General features: G+C 41.6%; 1 protein-coding gene across 8 annotated transcripts in view; it reads left to right on the top strand.

The window, feature by feature from the left end:
- The window catches only part of TNIK (TRAF2 and NCK interacting kinase), a 549276-nt gene that overhangs the window by 403817 nt on the left and 125686 nt on the right, over positions 1-19773 (top strand). For all 8 annotated transcript variants that reach the window (XM_006861839.1, XM_006861838.1, XM_006861835.1 and 5 more), the window contains exons 10-12: positions 6360-6535; positions 11576-11642; positions 16177-16381. In XM_006861839.1, the coding sequence (XP_006861901.1) occupies positions 6360-6535; positions 11576-11642; positions 16177-16381 (448 nt within the window). The remainder of the gene's footprint in view (positions 1-6359; positions 6536-11575; positions 11643-16176; positions 16382-19773) is intronic.

The following is a 19773-nucleotide window of genomic DNA, read 5'->3' as shown; positions in this document are numbered from 1 at the left end:
TAATTTTTAAGTTGATAATTTTGTATGGCCCATTAATTATGTTATAAATTTTGGCATATAAAGGTTCCCGTCCCTGCTATGCAAGGTCACTATGAGTTGAAAACAACTCGACAGCACACAGCTACAACAACAATCTTATGGGAGCAAAAGGCCACATCTTTCTCACAGAGCACATCAGAGCGCATTATCCACTGTGCCACCAAGACTCCATGAATGAGCTATACTAAATTGTAGTGTGGACTTTTTTTTTTCTTGTGCCTTATTGTTGTTAAGTGCCATTGAATCAGTTCCAACTCATAGTGATCCTGTATAAAGTTTCCAAGGAGCGGCTGGTGGATTTGAACCAACCACAAAGCCCCCAATATCTTTGAACCTTGAACCAAAACTATCCCCTGAAGTCATCTTTTTACAACAGTTGAGTTCAACTAGTAAAGCATGTTCACTTTGAAAGAATTATCTATGTGGGTTCAAACTGACAACAGCCAGTCTGAAACAGGAGAAGTTTAGGGCACAGAGAATCTAAGTCAACAGTGGTGAAACAATATGGGGAGAAACAGAGTTCACTGTGACACTGTGCAAAGAATGTAGGCTATGTCATTAACTGTACATGTAGAAAGTGTTGAATGGTTGTATGTTTTGTTGTTTGTATTTCCACTGAAAATAACATATTAGTAATAATGAAGTCTCTGGGGAGATACTAACCTCAAGTGAATTAGAGGAAATACAGGAGTTTAGTAAGTCCTACTCTCACCCTGTCTCCGTGTCTCCAGGAAATGAACAATAGGGCGTAGCTCCCATTTCCTCCCCTGTCTCTCATCTGAGGTTGGATTCAACTCACGTGTGTTAGCCGTTTCTTGCCAAAGATTCCCACCCCCTCTCCCCAACATGCTCACCTGTGCTCACCTGTCACACAGTACTATGAGTTCCATCCCGGAGTTTCTGGAGAAGGATGGGGAAGACCTCATTTCTGTAAGAAGAGGCTCAGTTATGCTGTCTTCATGCATTCTACAAATGTGAACAGTCTACACAGGAAGACAGCACTCAAATGAGATCATTAGAAAAATCCCAACTGCTTGTAACTAGAAAGAGCTATAAGATCCCTGGTCCCAACCACCAGAGAGGCCTGGTAAGATGCAGTGGCTTATCCAGTCACAGCTCACCATTGGCCAAGCCATCCTGGAGCCTGACCTCCTGCTTTGATTCCTAGGCTTTCAGTCACCCTAGTATTGTATATTCTTCAAAGAAACACCTTCTTTTTTTTTCCAATTCAAAAACTTCTGACTTGTAGAATTCAGTGACATTGACTACATTCTTCATATTATATAACCTTTATCTGGATCATTTTCTAAATTATTTCACCACCATCCACTTAAACTCAGTGACCTATAAGCAAAACCTCCCCATTCTCTCCTCCTTCACCCCCTGGTAATTAGTAATCTTTGATTTCTATGTATTTGTTTATTTCATGTAAGTGTGGTCATGTACAGTATTACTCTGTGACTAATGTGTTTCACTCAAATAATGTTTCAAGGTTCGTCTGTATTGTAGCGTGCTTCAGAGCTTCATTTTACTTTATGTCTGAGGCACTTTTGTTTTAAGAAATAACAAAGCTCTTTTTTGAATTCTTAATAAAATAATAATATAATGCAAATATCAGAAAGTACTTAAGCTAGATTGGATTTGTTATCCAACTTTGATCCTTATTGAACTCAAAATAATAACTGCTCCACAACATTTTCTTTCTTTCTTTTTTTAATGAGCCATTTTAGCAATCTCCTGAGAGACAAACAGCCATGCTAATTCTTCCTACTATTCTTCATAACCCCAATACACTTGAGATCATTCTTAGAGAATGCTATACTGAGCTAAGCAAGAGTGGGAAAAACAACTTGAAGGTTCTGCTCTCCAGCCCTAAAGTCACATGTTTTATGTTTCCATAAAGATTAGACCCACTACCACTAAGTTGGACTCCTGGTGTAGTGCTATAGGGTAAGCACTAGATTGTACACCATAAGGTCAGCAGTTCAAACCCACCAGCTGCTCCTTGGAAATCCTCTACTGGGTCACTATGAGTTAGAACTGACTCACAGGCACTTAAAAACAACAACCATGAAGTTGTCTGACTCATAGTGACTCAATTGTTGTTAAGTACCGTGGAGTCAGTTCCGACCCATAGTGACCCTGTACAGGGTTTCTGAGGCTACAAATCTTTACTAGAGCAGAAAACCTCATCTTTCTCCCATGGAACGGCTGGTAGTTTCGAACTGCCGACCTTGAGGTTAGCAGCCCGATGGGTAACCACTACGCTACCAGAGCTCAGTATAGTGACTCACTGGTGGTGATGGTGGTGGTGATGTGCTGTGGAGGTAGTTCCAACTCAATAGGACAGAGTAAAACTGCCCCATAGGGTTTTCAAGCCTGTAATTCTATGAACGCTGACTGCCACATCTTTCTCCCATGGAGCGAATAGTGAATTTAAACCACAGAGCTTTCCATTTGCAGCCTAGTGTTTTAACCACTACACCACTGTGGCTTCTTCCGTAAAGATTGCTGGTGTTTGTTAAGTGTTGTTTAGTCAGTTTCAACTCATAGTGACCCTGCATAGGTTTCTGAGGAGCAACTGGTGGGTTTGGACTGTCAACCTTGTGGTTTAAAGTCCAGTGCTGACCCTATAGCACCATACCAGGAATCTTCTATAAAGTTTGTTGTTGTTGCTATTAGGTACCATTGGGTCAGTACCAACTCATAGAGGCCCTGTGCACAACAAAACAAAACACTGCCTGGTCCTGAGGCAACCTCACAATCGTTGCTGCATTTGTGCCCATCACTGCTGCCACTGTGCCATTTGATTTTTTTGGCGGTCTTCCTCTTTTTCTCTGACTCTCCATTTATGTAATCCATAAAGATTACAACCAAGGAAACCCTATAAGGATAATTCTACTCTGTCAGATAGGGTCTCTATGAGTTTGAATCTACTCAACTGCCCACAAGAATAACATCATTACCAAACATTTTTAGCCTAGCTGCTTATGATTAATATAATAATCTTATGAGCATTTTTAATTTATTTAAAACAATTTAATATGTAAACAAGATAAATCTGTGAAGGTAAAGTGTGTTAGTAATGCTGGAAGTAAAAGAACTAGTATCTCAGACTATAAGCACCAATTATTACCATTTATTTCTTCATGCCATCCCTTGGGAAATTAGTATTACTAATCTTAGTCTTCCTCTTTAAAAAAAAAAAAAAAAAAGAGACAGAACTAAATTACCAGCAGCAGAGTCAAGCAATAAAATTATACAAATGTCCTTTAATCCCATTAGACTGTTCAGCAAGCAATCAGGTGGCATTAACATGTATGAAACATTTTTGCTTTTAAATAAATGTGTATTTAAGTATATCGGCGCTCTGGTCATTCTAACTGAAATAAAAGATAGGAATCCTTCTTCAAGGACTTGTTTTAATTAAACATTATTTTCTCTTCTCTTCAAACTGTACCCTTTGAAGAAGACATGAATTACATTATTAGCTTTGTAGTTCTGAATAGCTCAGCCCATGCTTTGGGTCAAAGTTATTTTCTTGTATATCTCTTGAGGTCCCCTCCCACAAGAGGGATATTGAAAAAAGATGCTAACTCATTCAGGTTTCTCTAACTGTTGTGTTATTGTCAAGAAATGGAATTTGAAATCTAGTAAAGTGGTTTGGGAGTCCTGGTGTAGCACTGTGAGTTAGTGTGCTGGACTACAAAAGTCAGTTTGAACTGCAAGATTGGCAGTTGAAGCTCACCAGTCGCTCCTCAGAAACCTTATACAGGGTCTCTATGAATCGGAACTGACTCGACGGCAGTTAGTAACAACAACAAAAAGGCTGGATCTCATTTTTAAGCCAGATTCTGTGTCTTTATTTGTCATCTTCTAATTAATAACTAAACACTTCATTTAAGAAAATACACTACACAAGTACTTCTAGTTGCAAGTAAGAAAAAGCGAATTCCTATTTGCATGCTTTCTGGTGTTAAATTTGCTTTTGGTTTTGTCTTTTACTGCTGTTGTTCGTATCTAGAAACAGAGTGTGCGGAGTTTGCCAGTTCCTATATACTGGCCTCATTCTTTCCAGCTCATGCTTTAGGAGAGTCCATTACTTCATTACATTTATCTTGTAAGATCTTGGCTTAGCTAATACCATATTTGAGCCACCACAGGTTTATTCAATTTATTTGAGAAAGAAGACTTATTGAAAAAAATATTTACTCTCAACCCTCCTCCTTTATCCCTAGCAAGCACAGATATGAAGATAGCTGTACTAGAGTTCTAGCTGAGGACTTTCATCCAGTAATCACTTGTTCATTCACCAAATAGTTACAGGCAGGTGGTGTACTTGCAATACAAAGGTGACTATAGCACATCCAGATAGGTCTATGAATTTCCATTGTGCAAGAAACTGGAAAATGGGCTAAAGAGCTTAGTAGGCAGGTGCCTCCTGTTGTGATTATTCCTACTCAACAATATCACCACTCCCAAATTCTTTCTGAGTTAACCCCAAACTCTGCATGTGCTTTTATTTGTTTGTTATTGTTGTTGTTTACTTTTATAAATTTTAGCTTTACTTTAAATTAAAAAAAAAAAAACCTTAATTTTCTTCTGTGAAGCTTACTATGTAAAATCTTACTTCTATGTTAAATATTTTTAGAAGCATGAAAATAGTTTCAAAATTTAGGGAGGGAAATACCAATAATCCAATACTTACAAAAACAAACAGGGAATGAGGTTAGACTACGCATTGATCAGGACAGAAATGGAGAATGGTGTATATTAGAGCGTCCTCAGTGGTTACGAATTGGGCTGCAAACATTAAGGTCAGCAGTTCGAAACTACCAGCTGCTCCACAGGAGAAAGATAAGGCTCTCTGCTCCCATAAAGATTTACAGCCTCGGAAACCCTGTACAGGGGTCACTATGAGTTGGAACCGACTCCACGACACTTAAACAACAACAACCTAGCACTTAAACCTTGAAGAAGATGCTCGCCATTGTGTTCTTTGTGGTGAGGACATCAGATAGGCTTGTAGTGTCTATAAAGCAATCCTGTAATACCAGTGCTCTGCAGGAGGGTGGCAGGGTTGACCCCTGTGGCTGAGCAGAGAGCTTGACCTGGATTTTGCAAAGGCCACTAGATGTGGTGTGTTATAATACAACCAATGAAATAGCTTGGAACATCTTGCTATAGAGTCAGGAGCTTAATTATTTATATTGCTGCACAATTTATTAGAGCATTCAATAAGAACACGTATGCCCAGCTCATGAATCATAGCTAAAGTCCACTACATTAATTTCTATCACGTTGTTGACACACTGTTATAATCACTGGTGTGATATCTCACCACTGCCCCATTACCTGTGCAGTTCTGACACAGAGTTTATCTTTGAGGAAATAAATACCTTTCTAGAGGGAGATAAATTTCCTTCTGGGCATGAGCTTGGTCCTTGAAAATTAAGTTTCCAAGTCCTTAGGTGGTGACAGGCATACACATACCACCTGTTCATATTAATTGGTAAACAAAGTTCAAAAGTGATTCTGAAGTTACTGATAAAAAATTGGCCTAAGTAAAGCTCATTTTGCTGTATACAAATTTTATTAATTTCTACCGATTGCACCTTCTTCTTCCCTATCTACTTTAGTTTTATATAACATAGCTTGCATTTTCTTCCCTATTTAGGCAATTCACCGTGATATATGGAAGGTTCATTCCAAGCTTTAGTTTTTCACTGACTCCCTTGCTGAATTGTTCTATCCCCGAAGTAATTTTCTCCTGTTTCTTTAAGGCCCAGTTATATTTCCTCATTTCTATCAATCTTACAAATATGATGCTGAGTATAAACTATGAAAAGATGCTTTCATTTGTTTAAGTCCCACATGCCTTCCTGAATTGAGTATGTATGGTGACGAAGCCTTTGGACTACATTGTGCCTACAATAGTACTAGACCTACTTTGGGTATGGTAGAGTCTTATATTGGCTTGATACTGTTGTTGAGTTGCAGCCAAGTTGTCTCCCACTCATGGAAACTCCATGTGTGTAGAGTAGAGCTGCACTCCACAGGGTTTTCAAGGTTGTGACAATTCATAAATAAATCACCAATCCTATTTTCTGAGGTACCTTTAGGTAGGTTCAAACCCCCAATTTCATTAGTAGCCAACACAGTGCTTACCGTCTGTGCCATTCAGGGACTCATACTGGCTTATTGGACATTTTTGTGTGTGTATGTTTTTTAATTCCAGCATATACAAAAGAAAAAAAATGTAAACATGTCTTTCCTTAGATTGTCATTTTATCTGTGGATTCATCTCTTTCATTTGGCAGGTCAAAAAAATTTCAGTCTTTTATTGAGAGCTGCTTGGTAAAGAATCACAGCCAGAGACCAGCAACAGAACAGCTGATGAAGCACCCATTTATACGAGATCAACCTAATGAGCGACAGGTCCGCATTCAACTCAAGGACCATATTGATAGAACAAAGAAGAAGCGAGGAGAGAAAGGTTAGAAGCACATTTGTATTTCAGCAAGGGAAAAAAGAAACAAAGTAAATCATGGACCCTTGATGTATTTGAAGGTGACGGTGGGGATTTCAAATGGGTTTGCATTATTCTTTAGTATGAGGTGCTGCCTCTAAGATCACAGCCTGTGGGCATTAATGGAGTGAGACTGTTGAAAAGGAACCTTTCATGAAATAGAACTGTGCAAAACATTACCTCTTCCAGCCACTGAGCAGAGTCCTGTTGAGTGAAACTGTGAAGTGCTTTCAGGTGACAAGTGTCTCTCTTAATTGAAATGACTATTCATGTTTAGAAGACTAGACACTTATAGAAGACAGACAACAACAAAAAAAGTCATCTAGTTGACATTTTCCTGTGCTGTCAGACAACAACATATAAGTTTTTGCATCCTGAAGCTAATTGTAATTCAATTATTTAGGGAACAAATGGATTTTCTTATAGTTGCAGTATTATAAAAGGTCATTAGGTTGCCAGGCTTGCTGTATAGAGCATTGAATGTTGAGCTAGAAGGTCATTCAAAGATCATCTTTATTTTATAGCGACCGAAATTCTTTTCTCTATGGCTCTAACATATCTTTTTTTTTTTTTTAAACTACATTGTTGAGAAAAACGTGAGTCTGAACTTGGAGTCCTGGAATTGTACCCTGGTTGTTTGGTTGGAGGTTTACAATTCTTTAACTAACATCCTGATGATGTCCTGGCTAAGGTATAACTCCCATGGTCTGCAGCAGGTTTTGTGGCAAGCTGAGGACTAGGGAAGGTGGAGGTGTACTGGAAGGGAGAATTGGGGAGCTCAAACAAGGTGAGGACTCTCACAGAGACAACCGATGGAGGTTGGCAGTGAGGGAGGAGAATGAGACTGGAAGGTGTGCATGAGAATGTGGTGAGTGGGGAGGAGAGGGAATGATTGGATGGTGATGTGCGATTGCTCACTTCTAGAATCCTCCCCACTTCTTCCCCTGTTCTTCACAATCCAAAGGGAGCAGAGGAGGCTAGTGGGTAGCAGCAACAGGGCTTTTTTGCTCTCCTTTGATTTGTCTTTCCCTTCATCTTCGCCTCTGTAGTTAGTATCCAGAACATGACAAGGTGTGAGCTGGGGGTTAAGGGAGGACTGGTGAGCAGTGTAGAAGTCAAGGTGGGAAAGGCAGAGGGATAGGTCGGAGGAGAAATCATCAGTGAAGATAGAAGGGAATCTGTGACACCTAGCCAAACAGAGGCCCATCTCCCAAGTCTGTGGAGAGGGATAAGGTGTGATTCAGAACCCACGGTGCTAGGAAGCCTATGATAGTTGGAAGAACTAGGATTGAGGAGAAATAGGTAAATCAAGGTAAAAAAGAAAAAAAAAAAATTCCAGACTATTTTTTGTGTGTTATGCCATTTACTAATGGTGGTTTTGTGTCCTGGTGTGGCGCTGTTGGCTAATGCGTCAGACTGCAAAGTCATTTGAACTGCAAGGTCAGTGGTTTAAACTCACCACCTGCTCCTTGGAAACCCTATACAGGGTCACTATGGGTCGGAATCGATTCGACGGCACTTAACAACAACAACAACAATGAAAAAACAATTTAAAGGGAATATTTTAGAACAGTTTATCAGACATACAACTATTATGTCTCTTAGGTACATATGTCTCTTAAAAAGAAATGGATTGTATTATGTGTGGTGTGGCACTGTAGGATAAGCACTGGACTGCTTACTGAAAAGTCAGCAGTTCAAACCCCCCAGCTGCTCTTCGGAAATCCTATACAGAGTTGCTGTGAGTCAGAGCTGACTTGACAACAACAACAATGTGTGTTTATGGTAGGGATTTAAGTGTTCCGATCTTGTTTTCAGACCACTTGGTTCCAAATTCTAGCTCTTCCACTTGTCAGTTACATGAACTTCACTACAATTTCTCATGTTTAAAATAAGGGTGGGGTGTAATAATGTTATCTATTTCCTGAAATTGTTACAAAGATGAAAAGAGATGATGCATGTAAAATATATAAATGTCTGGCCCAAAGAAGCACTTGATAAATTGTAGTTGTTAATTGTATTTGATCAAGTGATGACCAATAAAATAAGGAAGCTCCCGATGGCATGGATTGATACAATAATAGTAGCAAGGAAGTAACCATGTCAATACATCATGAAGATGGCGCAGGACTGGGCAGTGTTTTGTTCTGTTATACACAGTTTCCATGAGTTGGAATCAACTTGGTAGTAGTTAACAATTAGTTCAGTAATTCTTTATTGAGATGTAATTTTCAATACTGCTCAGGAATAAGTAATACTTGAGTAGCAAGAACTCATGCAATCATCTCTCCCCAACCCATAAAAATGAGGTCAAACTTATGCCTTGGGTGGTTTTCATACTTTGGGCACAAACTCTGAAATGTGATTCAGGTATCACCATGCTATGAAAAGAGGTAATGTGTTCATGCTCTGCAGAGAAAAAAGGTAAGATTCCTGGTTGCTATTCCTATGTGCCATCAAATTGATTCCAACTCACAGCAACCCTATAAGACAGAGTTGAATTTCCTTAGAGAGTTTAATACAGTAAAATCTTTTTGGAAGATTGCTAGGTTTTTTCTCCTGCAGAACCACTGGGTGTTTTTGAACTCCTGACCTTTGAGTTAGCAGCCTTATGCTTAACCATTGTGGCACCAGGACATATTAAAGAGTTACATGATACTTTAAAAGGGGTTTTGGGTTAGGCCCGGGCTTGTTACCGGAATTTTTGCCGTTTCAACCCCCCCGGCCCTTCTTTTGAACCCTTCCCCGGGTTTGTTGGGGTTCTTATTCCCCCCACCGGCCTTTACCACCGCGAGCAACAGTTCTAGTTACATTTTTGTCTGCTCTCCAAGGAAGGGTATTTGATCAAACAAGGTCTCATTCTGTTTGCTAAGTTTGGTCCAATGGTTTAGCGTGCTCCCTTTACTACTTTTTCACTCTCCTACTAGTTCTCTCAATGACCAACTTTTGGCAAAATCAATTTTATTTTGCATTGCTTTTATATTTAATTTTTGCTTTTTTGGGTTTTAACATGATAGTACCTTTTACTTAGGCGCATGCTAATTTAACCCAGTAATATAAGAGCAATAAAACCAGGTTCTGGTGAGGTATTAAAATTGAGAAACCTAACAAATGAAGCTTTTACCCTAGATACTATAAATAATTGGATTAATTGTATGCTTATTTCCTTGATATAATTTCCTTTATCACATAAAATTTCTGTTTTCCTTTTAACTCCCTGTTTATTTCAGGAAAGTTTAGGATATTAGGCTTTTCAGTATGGAATATTAAAGCTCTTTGTTCATGTTCCTTACATTTTGATGAAATAATACTTTAAAAATAAGTAGCACGAAAGTTTCAGACAGATTAAAATATCCAAAGCAGATTTTGATTTTTTTTTTTAAATACCTTTGAACTCATCAAAATCTTATTCGATTTTATTATCCCTTTAGTGGCTAAATAATATGAAAGGCAAAATGTGTTTATTGAAGTTTCATGGTCAGATTGGGTCATTCCGAATATGTGACATTGGTCTCCGGATGATAACACCCAAATTGTAGTTTCAGTTCCTTTTTAGGGATACTCAAATGCCTTCAAAGTTGTAATCTCTAAGCCACAGCTATGGCGGAGTAACTGTAATGCAGTTTAAAGGTTCCTTCAGGGACTCCTCATTGCCTGCAGAATTCTCTGCATGCATAGCTCTATTATACCTGCTGGTTTTTCCTTCTACTTCCATGTTTCCACCGTTCCCACACCCAGACTCCTAGCCCCTTGTGACTCATTGTTTCCTGAATATGTTTCCTGTATATACACAGTCATACTACCAGCTTTACCCATGTGAGTACATGGCTTAGGATGCTCTTCTCCTATCTGGAGAAAGGCTACTGACCCTCCCAGGCCTAGTTATTTCCTCTCCAAAGTCCTCACTGTCCTCCTTCCCCAGTATGACATGTGAAATTAGCTGCGAGTGTCTCTAATATTTGCTTATTCATTTAGCATATAAAGGAGCCCCGGTGGCATAGCAGGTTACAAGTTAGGCTGCTAACCACAAGGTCAACAGTGAATCCACTAGCTGTGAGGCTTTCTGCTTCTGTAAAGATTTGCATCCTCAGAAATCCTATACAGGGTCACTGTGAGTCTGAGTCAGCACCAGGTCAACATCACACACACAACTAGCATCACTATTTAGCATATAACATGTAAGAACACTGGTTTTAAAACCTGAACGTTCTGGATTAAATTCTAAATCCTATCCCAGTTTGATCTTTAATTAATGAAATGGCATCAGTCCTATCACGTCACCTCTTGTAATATCAGTAGTCTCACTTTAAAAATATGCATTGTCTTATAAGAAAAAATGAGAGATCCCAGGTAAAGTATCTAGTGTGGCGACAGACTTGGGAGACACCCAGTATTGATTAGGTTCTGATCTTCTCTAGAGCAGAGACTCACATCTCATTCACCCTTGCATCTGAATTCACTGAAGGTTTCACTGAATTGAATGAATGTCCCCAGTGGGTCAAGCAAAACATTTTTTAACTATCTATATTTTCATAGCACATATTACAGAACCATATTTAGCACAATATGTTATGCCGGAGGCAATGTGTAAATCCATATAAGTTGTAATGAAACTTCTACTTAAAAAGTGATTAATGTGATCAATAAGTTAACAGTGAAGTGAGTCAATAAAAAATTGATTTGGATGGCCCTGTAATGGAAGTTAGCACAAATTGAAAGGTGATTTTTCAATTCCTTGTCTTCTCTTTCATGTGAGAGTGAGGTATTAGGAGCAGATATATAGACTTAAGTTGGACAGTCTTACATATGGTTAATTCCATGGACTTGAGTCCAGCTGGCAGAAATGACATCTTTCTCTGCAGTTGGACCACAGGTCAGGAAGCCTGGAGCCTCGCCTCAGCGTTTAACAACTCTTTGGGCCTCACTTATATATAAAATGAAGGACTGCTCCTGACTGATCTATGGCCTCATTTTGTATACTAACATTCTGTGAATCTCTCTCTTTAGATGAGACAGAGTACGAGTACAGCGGAAGTGAGGAAGAGGAGGAGGAGAATGACTCTGGAGAGCCTAGGTAGGAGAACGAGAACCATGCCTTCTAAGTTTCACATTTTGAATTGATGTTTGTGTGAAATTCACTGCTACCTGTCTTTTGATTTATAGTTTCACCTTTAACAATCCACCAGGGCAGTCTTATTTATTACCCGTGAACATACTCATTAATTTAGGGAAATTTCCCTGGGTAGACTCTTAGGAAAATGTGAAAATCAGCATATTCTTTGTCTTGTCCCCCAAGATTTATGGTTGGTAGTCTTTGGCCTTATTTCCTCACAGGTGTAACATATAGAATGGATATGAGGCAATTATCTGGGCAAAGCAGGACAGAAACTACTTCAAATTGCAAGTTACGGAGATCCAGGTGGTGCTTTAGGATTTGGGTTATTCCATTCATTGCTTCATACCTTTGAGAAGTCTGTTCAGACAGCCACTGTCCCTGTCACCTGTCTTGCTATTTTCCCCACAGTCTAATATCAGAGGAAATGATGTTCAGGAAATCAAATTACACTGTAGAAGTGAACTCTAAATAGAAGCATTCCCTCCATTCCTGTTATCATGTGTTGGGCCCCAGAATCACATGCCACTTCATTGTTACCATCCCTATGTTGTCCATTTCACTTGACTCTGATTTTGACTTTCTTCTGGTCTATATTTATAAATAAGGAGCTCTGGTAGCGTAGTGGTTACGAATTGGGCTGCGAGCCGCAAGGTCAGCAGTTTGAAACTACCAGCTCTTCTGCGGGAGAAAGATGAGGCTTTCTGCTCCCGTAAAGATTTACAGCCTCGGAAACCCTGTACAGAGTCACTATGAGTCTGAACCGACTCCACGGCACACAACAACAACAACATATTTATAAATAATTAATTCTGGTGTGCCTATCCTGCTGGGATTTCTCTTTTGTGAGAATTCAGCTGGCAGCAGCAGTGGTCTGGACTCAGCGAGTCCAAGAGTGCAGCCCACACCATAGCACCCTGCACTGTAAATGGGAAGTGAGACTCATTGGAGACTACTCAGAAGCAGAAGAGTCACCAGGGTACAGGGGTCCCTACCTTCCAGATATCTAAGCAGCAGCATGGTACTCTAACTGGGTCCGGGGGAAGGATCCAGTTCCCATATCACTGAACTTTCTAAACAAGAGAAGGGGCCAACTTAACTACATGAGTTAAATGATGTTGTTGCTGGAATGAATTAAAGGCCTTCATATTGCTAACTCAGACCCACTGCACTGGATTCTTGCTAAGCGGCCATACGGTTTTCTTCTGTTCACCTACCATCAGATTTCCCAAGGGCACAGACCAAAAGACAGTTCTTTCCTTCCATCTGATACATATATTGGGTATCCCACACTTAACCTTTAGAAATATGATACTGTCAAGTAATGACATGGAAGGTGAACATCCTTAAGGTCAGGGACCACATGTCCTGTTTTCAAAAAAATCATTGCACTGTGTGGTGTGTGCATTGTTTTCCAGACGGTCGGGTCAGCCCTCCAGGTTTCTCTCTGTAGAACCACGAACCATGTCTTTTGTAACACTCGCTGAACTGCATGTTCAGAGCCACCTCTAGGCCGACCTAGTCATGCCTGAACACTTTTATAATGTAACATGTCATTATCGCACATGGAAGATTGTGCTCCTAGTCTTGTTTTTATAGATGCATCTAATTAATCTTCATAAGTTCCAGAAAAGTAGAAAAGGACAGTGATGATCTCATTTTAGAAATGAGGTAACAGCCTGAAATTGGCATGCCAGTCACACACTGAGCTAATAATTGAGTAGAAAATGCAGTTCAGAGCTCCTGACATTGATTCAGAACAATTAATCTTATTGGCATGTCCTCCTGTGTATGTGAGACTGGAATCACCAAACCCATCACCTTTGCACAGGGAATGTAGCCTCTGAAATAGATAGGCACGATTTGTTTTTTGATTTTTACACAAAGGCCATTAGAGGAGGCTTACAAGTAGTACAAGTAGGAGTCCCTGAATGGTGCAAACTGTTAACATGTAATATTTGGCTGCTAACCAGATAGCTAGAGGTTCTAGTTTACAGACAGGTTCCTCAGAAGAAATACCACATGGCCTACTTCAAGAATGTGAGCCTGTGAAAGCCCTACACAGTACAATTCTATTCTGACATACATGGGGTCACCATGAATTGTCATCAACTCACTGGCAACTGGTTTTGTTAATAGAACCCAAGCTTTGCCTTTGGAATGACGTGAACAAGGCTTTAAAATCTTTATTTTTTGGTAGCATCTCACAGAACACCCTAACCACTTACCAGAGCAGAACCTTGACCCTTCACTAACTTCCACCAAGTCTGCTCTTCCACTATCATTCCCACTCCTATTCTCACTACCACCATCATCTAGCTGCTCAAGAGGAACCCTGGAAGGCATCCCTCATTCCACCAAACAGATCCCTTAACATATCCCATCAACTCCACCTCCAAGGCCTTCTCCCAGCCTCCACACCCACCACTCCCATCCACCCCAACTAGCTGTCCTACTGGCCCTTAGACCCCCAACAGTCTATTGTCCATTCAACATACAACCAAGTCCCACGTTACTCTTCTGCTTAAATCCTTTACATGTCTTGCACGACCTGTGACCTCACACAGTCTGCCCTGTCTTTCTGATATCTTTTACCATTCTCATGTTCACTGTACTCCAGCAAGATGAGCTGGTGTTCAAGGCCTTGAAGAAGCCACACCTGTTCCCACTTGCTTTCCCTTCTGCTTGGAACATGCTTCCTACTACTGATTCTTCCTCATTTGAGTCTCATTTTTCTTGTCCTCTTCTCAAAGTGGTCTTCCCTGACCCAGTTTAAAGTAGATACCTTAATCCTCTCCCCTGGTCCCTGCCACTACGTCACTCTTAAACTGTCACTTTCTTTTGTTTCCTGTAGAGCTTTCTAACATCTGAAATTGTTGTTGTTGTTATGTGTCATGGAGTCAGTTCCGACTCATAGCGACACTGTACAGGGTTTCCGAAGCTGTAAATCTTTACAGGAGCAGAAAGCCTCATCTTTCTCCCACAGAACAGCTGGTAGTTTCAAACTCCTGACCCTGAGGTCAGCAGCCCGATTCATAACCACTATGCTACCAGAGCTCCTTAATATCTGAAATTAGGTCAATTTTAAATGTTTTGTCTTTCGCCCTTCCCCACAAGAAGAGACATTCTAGGGAGAGAATTTATATCTGGTCACTATTATAACCTTAGGATCTATTACAGTGTCTGCCACATAGTAGGTGCTCAGTAGTTATTTGTTTAATGGATTTATTTCAAATGGATGCTACTAGAAAGTTGAAAAGGCCTATCTATGTTAGAGCAACAGATACAAACCACATCCCATGAAGTTATTTCCTTGTTTAGCTGCTATGCAAAACCAAGCAATTTGTAACTGTGAGATGCTCACTTGCTGTTAGCTGCAAATAGAGTAGCTCTAGTGCAGTAGCAGGCATGGTGCTGTTGGGTAAGCACTGGACTACAAGGTCAATTAGAACTGAAAGATCAGTAGTTCAAATTCACCAGCTGCTCCTCAGAAATCCTATACAGGGTCGCTGTGAGTCAGAATTGACTCGAAGGCCCTTAACAACAACAATAACAGTGCAGAAGGTGGAGTCCTGGTGTGTCACTGCAGGATAAAAACGTGACCACAAAGTCGGTTTGAACCACAAGGTCGGTGGTTGAAACTCACCAGCCGTTCTTCAGAAACCCTATACAAGGTCCCTATGGGTTGGAACCAACTCAACAGCACTTAACAACAACAGTGCAGTAGGTGGAGTTTGTTTGTAAAGTTTCTGTCCCCGTGTCCTCTCGGTTTCATACACATATGTACAACCACCATATTGTAGATGAGGAAACCATGCTATTGAAGAATCAGTGAACACCTTCTCTAGCTGAAAGTAAACCTCTGAACTTCTCTTTGGCTGTGGTGCTCTGCAGCAAGCCCTGAACTCCTCAGCTTAGCAAACATGGGCTTGGTCATTTTTCCTCTCTGGCTGGTCGTGTCTTCACATGACCAGCATCTTTGCCTCATAGAGTTTGGAGTGAGGAATCCTGGATGAGTGTGGTCTTTAAACCAGAAAACTGTATGAACCTAAGTGTAGCTGATTTCCTTTCTGCTTACCATTGCTCAGTTTTACTTGGTGGTTTTGGTTTTTTTTTTTTTTTTTTTTGCTTTTTGTACCTGTGAAAAATGAGACACTCTGAAGCTCAGGGCTTATATACTCACTAGAGCTTTTGAAAAGATGTCTTTGCTATGTCACAAGGTTGAGGGTGTGGACAGCCCTGGGGAGGGGCAATGACCCCAGGAATGGGGCATTCTCTAGGGAAGGGGACAGTGATGTGTATGTATTCAAATAGCCATACCCAGTCTCCTACCTTGACTCTGTGCCTTGATTTGGTAGTGATTTCATGACCAGTGGATCTAGCGCCTGTGCATGAGCATGTGGCTTCTTCCCCATGTGCACTGAATGACTTGTTAAGTCTTGGCAGTGATGCCCATTGGCCCGTATGGATCCTGATCTCTCTCTGCTGCCCACAGCTCCATTCTGAACTTGCCAGGGGAGTCGACGCTGCGTCGGGACTTTCTGAGGCTCCAGCTGGCCAACAAGGAGCGCTCCGAGGCCCTGCGGAGGCAGCAGCTGGAGCAGCAACAGCGGGAGAACGAGGAGCACAAGAGACAGCTGCTGGCTGAGCGTCAGAAGCGCATCGAGGAGCAGAAGGAGCAGCGGCGGCGGCTGGAGGAGGTAAGGGTCACCAGCACCTCTGCATCCTGCAGTTCTCTTGGCTTGCTCACCTAGGCATCGTCTCAAGCCCAGATCCCACCCCAGGAAGGGTCATAGTCTGCTTGGAGCATGCACACTATGACTGCAAAGGAGTATGAGGCCTGCCTGCTCTTAGAAGGCAAGGGCTTTTATGGGGCATGGTCACAACACAGATGGTGGTGAAGGCCTTGGCCCCTTCATCTTACACTTTGATCCTTCCTCAAAATCACATCCCCACACTCTAGCATGCCTGGTTCTCCTTCCCTGACTTACTACATTTGCATGGTTCTTATCACCTTCCAACAGCCTCTGTGTGTTCTTGTGTGTCTGCCTCTCCCCACTAGAATGTAAACCACATGAAGACAGAGCGTTCATCATTTAGTCACTGCTGTGTTTCCACATGGTGGTGTTGTGAGGTGCATGGAGTCGATTTTCAACTCTTACTGATCCCATGTGACAGAGCAGAACTACCCTGCAGAATTTTCTAGGCTGTAATCTGTGAGAGCAGTTCACCAGGTTGTTCTCTCATAGAGCGTTTAGGTGGGAGAATGCCACCCTTTTAGTGAGTAGCCAATAAACCTTCTGGGAGTTGAATGAATGAATGAGTGTGCCAGTGAATGAGAGGTGAAGTATAGGTGCCAACTAGACCACCGTGAACAGGCAGATAAGTGAATGACCAAGTATAGAGAAACAGGTCCTGCCTCTTGGTACCCCATTGTTACTTTTCTAAACACTGGTAAAAGCCTTCCACACATACCCGTATAGTGTCCAGGACCTATGTGTCCTCCAGTTTAGGGGCAAGACCTGCCATAGTCACCTGCAGACATTGCTATAACTGGGAAACCATACTGCCAGTCACACTTCCCTGCATGGCTGGTCCTAGGGGACGCTCTTGTGGACTTCATACATTTACTAAAGCCTCCATCCCAGAACCTTGTCCAGATCTCCAATGTCTCCTTTTTCAGTTGGAAAAACCAAGTCTCTAGACAATTAGGAAGTGAGAGTTCATAGTTCTTAGTTTGTGGGCAGGCAGGTGAAAGGGTCACAAACTGCACAGGGATGGGGTAGGACTTTTACATTTCTCCCAAACACCTCCTTGCTCCTCATTAATGGGTTACAGTGATTCACTTGCTTTATCAGGTGGCCATTGCAGATGTAGGAACAGATTGTTTTTTTTGTTTTTTTTTATGTTTCATTGTGAGTTATATCATAGTTTACATGAGAGAACCTCAGTTCCATATTCATTCCATCGTATATCATTACATTACCATGGTTCCAATCCCCTCCATGCATCGTCTTCCGACCAAAGGGCATATCCTAGAAGCCCGTGCTCTACACTACCCACTACCCCCTCAGTCTTCGGCCCACAGTTCCTCTCCCTCTCTGGATCCAAAGTCCCCAGCCGCTTCATCCCTCCATGTCATCATCTCTGTCTCCATCTCAGGCATCCCCGCTTCTCTGGGTGGGGTCCCGTTCTCTGCTCTTATCCGTTGGTGGTCCCAGAGACCTCCGCTCCTAGATTGGAGAAATAATCGCTCTCTTCCTTGCTACAAAATATCTACCCTTGCATTTCTAAAACTCACAATCCCTCTTGATAACCATTATTCACTACAGTATCGCATGTAACCCATCTGTATTTCATTTCATCAGCTCCACCTAGACAAATTGGATAGTACTCACTGATGATTCTGCCTTCCTCCATGCCCCCTATCTCTAGGTTCCCTCTTGAAAGCTTGTAAGCCAGTTACTTCTTGCCTTTGTAGTCCATCCCTCCCCATTTGGGTATCCATTGTCTAAGTTGCCCCTCTCTGTCTACTCTGTGTGTGGAGGGGTTGGGAATGTTTCTTGCTGTAAGGATTTGTTGCCTCTTTTGTGTCACTGCATTCATATGCATAGGTTAAGTTCATCAGTTTGGATCAGCTCAGTCTTCTTTCCCCCCGCCCCACCTTCTTTCTTCTCCTGGTTGAGCTCTTATCATCCAGTCATCCAGTCCCGGTCGCATGGGTGTCATCTGCATGTGTGGGTGTTCTTGTGCACATGCCCTCTCTTCCCATCAGCCAGCAGCTCCATTCTCCACTTGAGTCCTCTGTGGCCATGTCACTGACTCTGGGCCCAGGAGTCCTCGGGTCTCCTCACACTGCTTGCCAACCAGGTCCCCAACTGGGTCCACAGAAGCCCTCTGAATATTGTGAGGCTTAGCTTGCCGCTTCATAGCTTTTTAAATGATACATTGAAGTCTTGTCTCCTGGGTTTAAATCATGAAGGCCTCAGTTCCAATTTACAAGAATTCACTCTCATTATAACCCTAGAATATCATGCTGTAAAGCAGCAATAGTAGTACCTAACCATTAGAATTACTGAGTACTTCTGTATACCAAGCACCTAACTGGTGCTTAGCTCATATCCACTGCCTAGCTACCATCATTATCTCCTTGTGTATATTTTTATTTCTCAAGCACCATGAATATAATTCCAATTTAACAGAAGAAAAAACTGAGGTCAAGGTAAAGTAGTTGGTCTCATGTCACAAGAATAACAAGTGCAAAGCCAAGATTCACACCATGTCTTCCCGATTCCAGTGTCCATCCAGGCTCTGAAATAACCAATGTCGATGTGAAATCAAAGCCTTGAATTTGGTTCTCAAAATTGGTTGTATTAGGTGTCTGCAAATAGTAGTAGATACCTGAAGCACTTCTCAGTCTAAGTGGATAAATCTACACTACTGTTAGTGTGAAGAAGACTTAGCATGTGGGAAATGTGAAGTTCATCTGCTTTCTTTTCTCTGAGAAGTACAGGGTAGCAGACAGAAGCACTGCAGCGCTGTGGGGCAGGAACCTTCAAAAGACAGGCAGAGGCAGGGCAAGGCAAGTGAAGCTTGGATGCTAATTAGGCAGCTCTCAGAAGTGAAGTACAAAGTGTAAGAATGAGAGGTGCCAGCAACCTCTGGCTACTCCCCTGGGCACAGATTGAGATTCTGAGACCAGTTTTTGCAGCCACACCTTCTATTATCTTCTTTGACACCCACCTCACTAGTCATGGCCTCTTGTTCTAACCCCCAACCCAAGGCACACCATTTCCCTCCTGTTTGGTGTACTGTTTGAACTTGAGGTCTTATCCTTTAGACTTCTGATCAAACCTCTCTCACCTGCTAGGCAAGTGCCCTCTGAGGTACTTCCCCTGGATTGCTGCCACCCTTGCTTCTTTCCTGGCTTGTGGTTTATTCCTCTTAAGCACACTGTCCATAGCTCCTACCTCATTGGAACATCACATCCATTCAACCTTGACCACTTACGTTTTCCCTCTCTAGCTAGTGGAATCTTTGCCTAGATAGTTATTATACTTACATTTGTGTTAAAGCATAACCATGTGACCAT

This window comes from Chrysochloris asiatica, unplaced genomic scaffold (assembly GCF_000296735.1).
Source record: "Chrysochloris asiatica unplaced genomic scaffold, ChrAsi1.0 scaffold00043, whole genome shotgun sequence".
Taxonomy (NCBI): domain Eukaryota; kingdom Metazoa; phylum Chordata; class Mammalia; order Afrosoricida; family Chrysochloridae; genus Chrysochloris; species Chrysochloris asiatica.
Note: the sequence above shows the minus strand (reverse complement) of the source record. Positions and strands in the feature narration are given on the sequence as shown.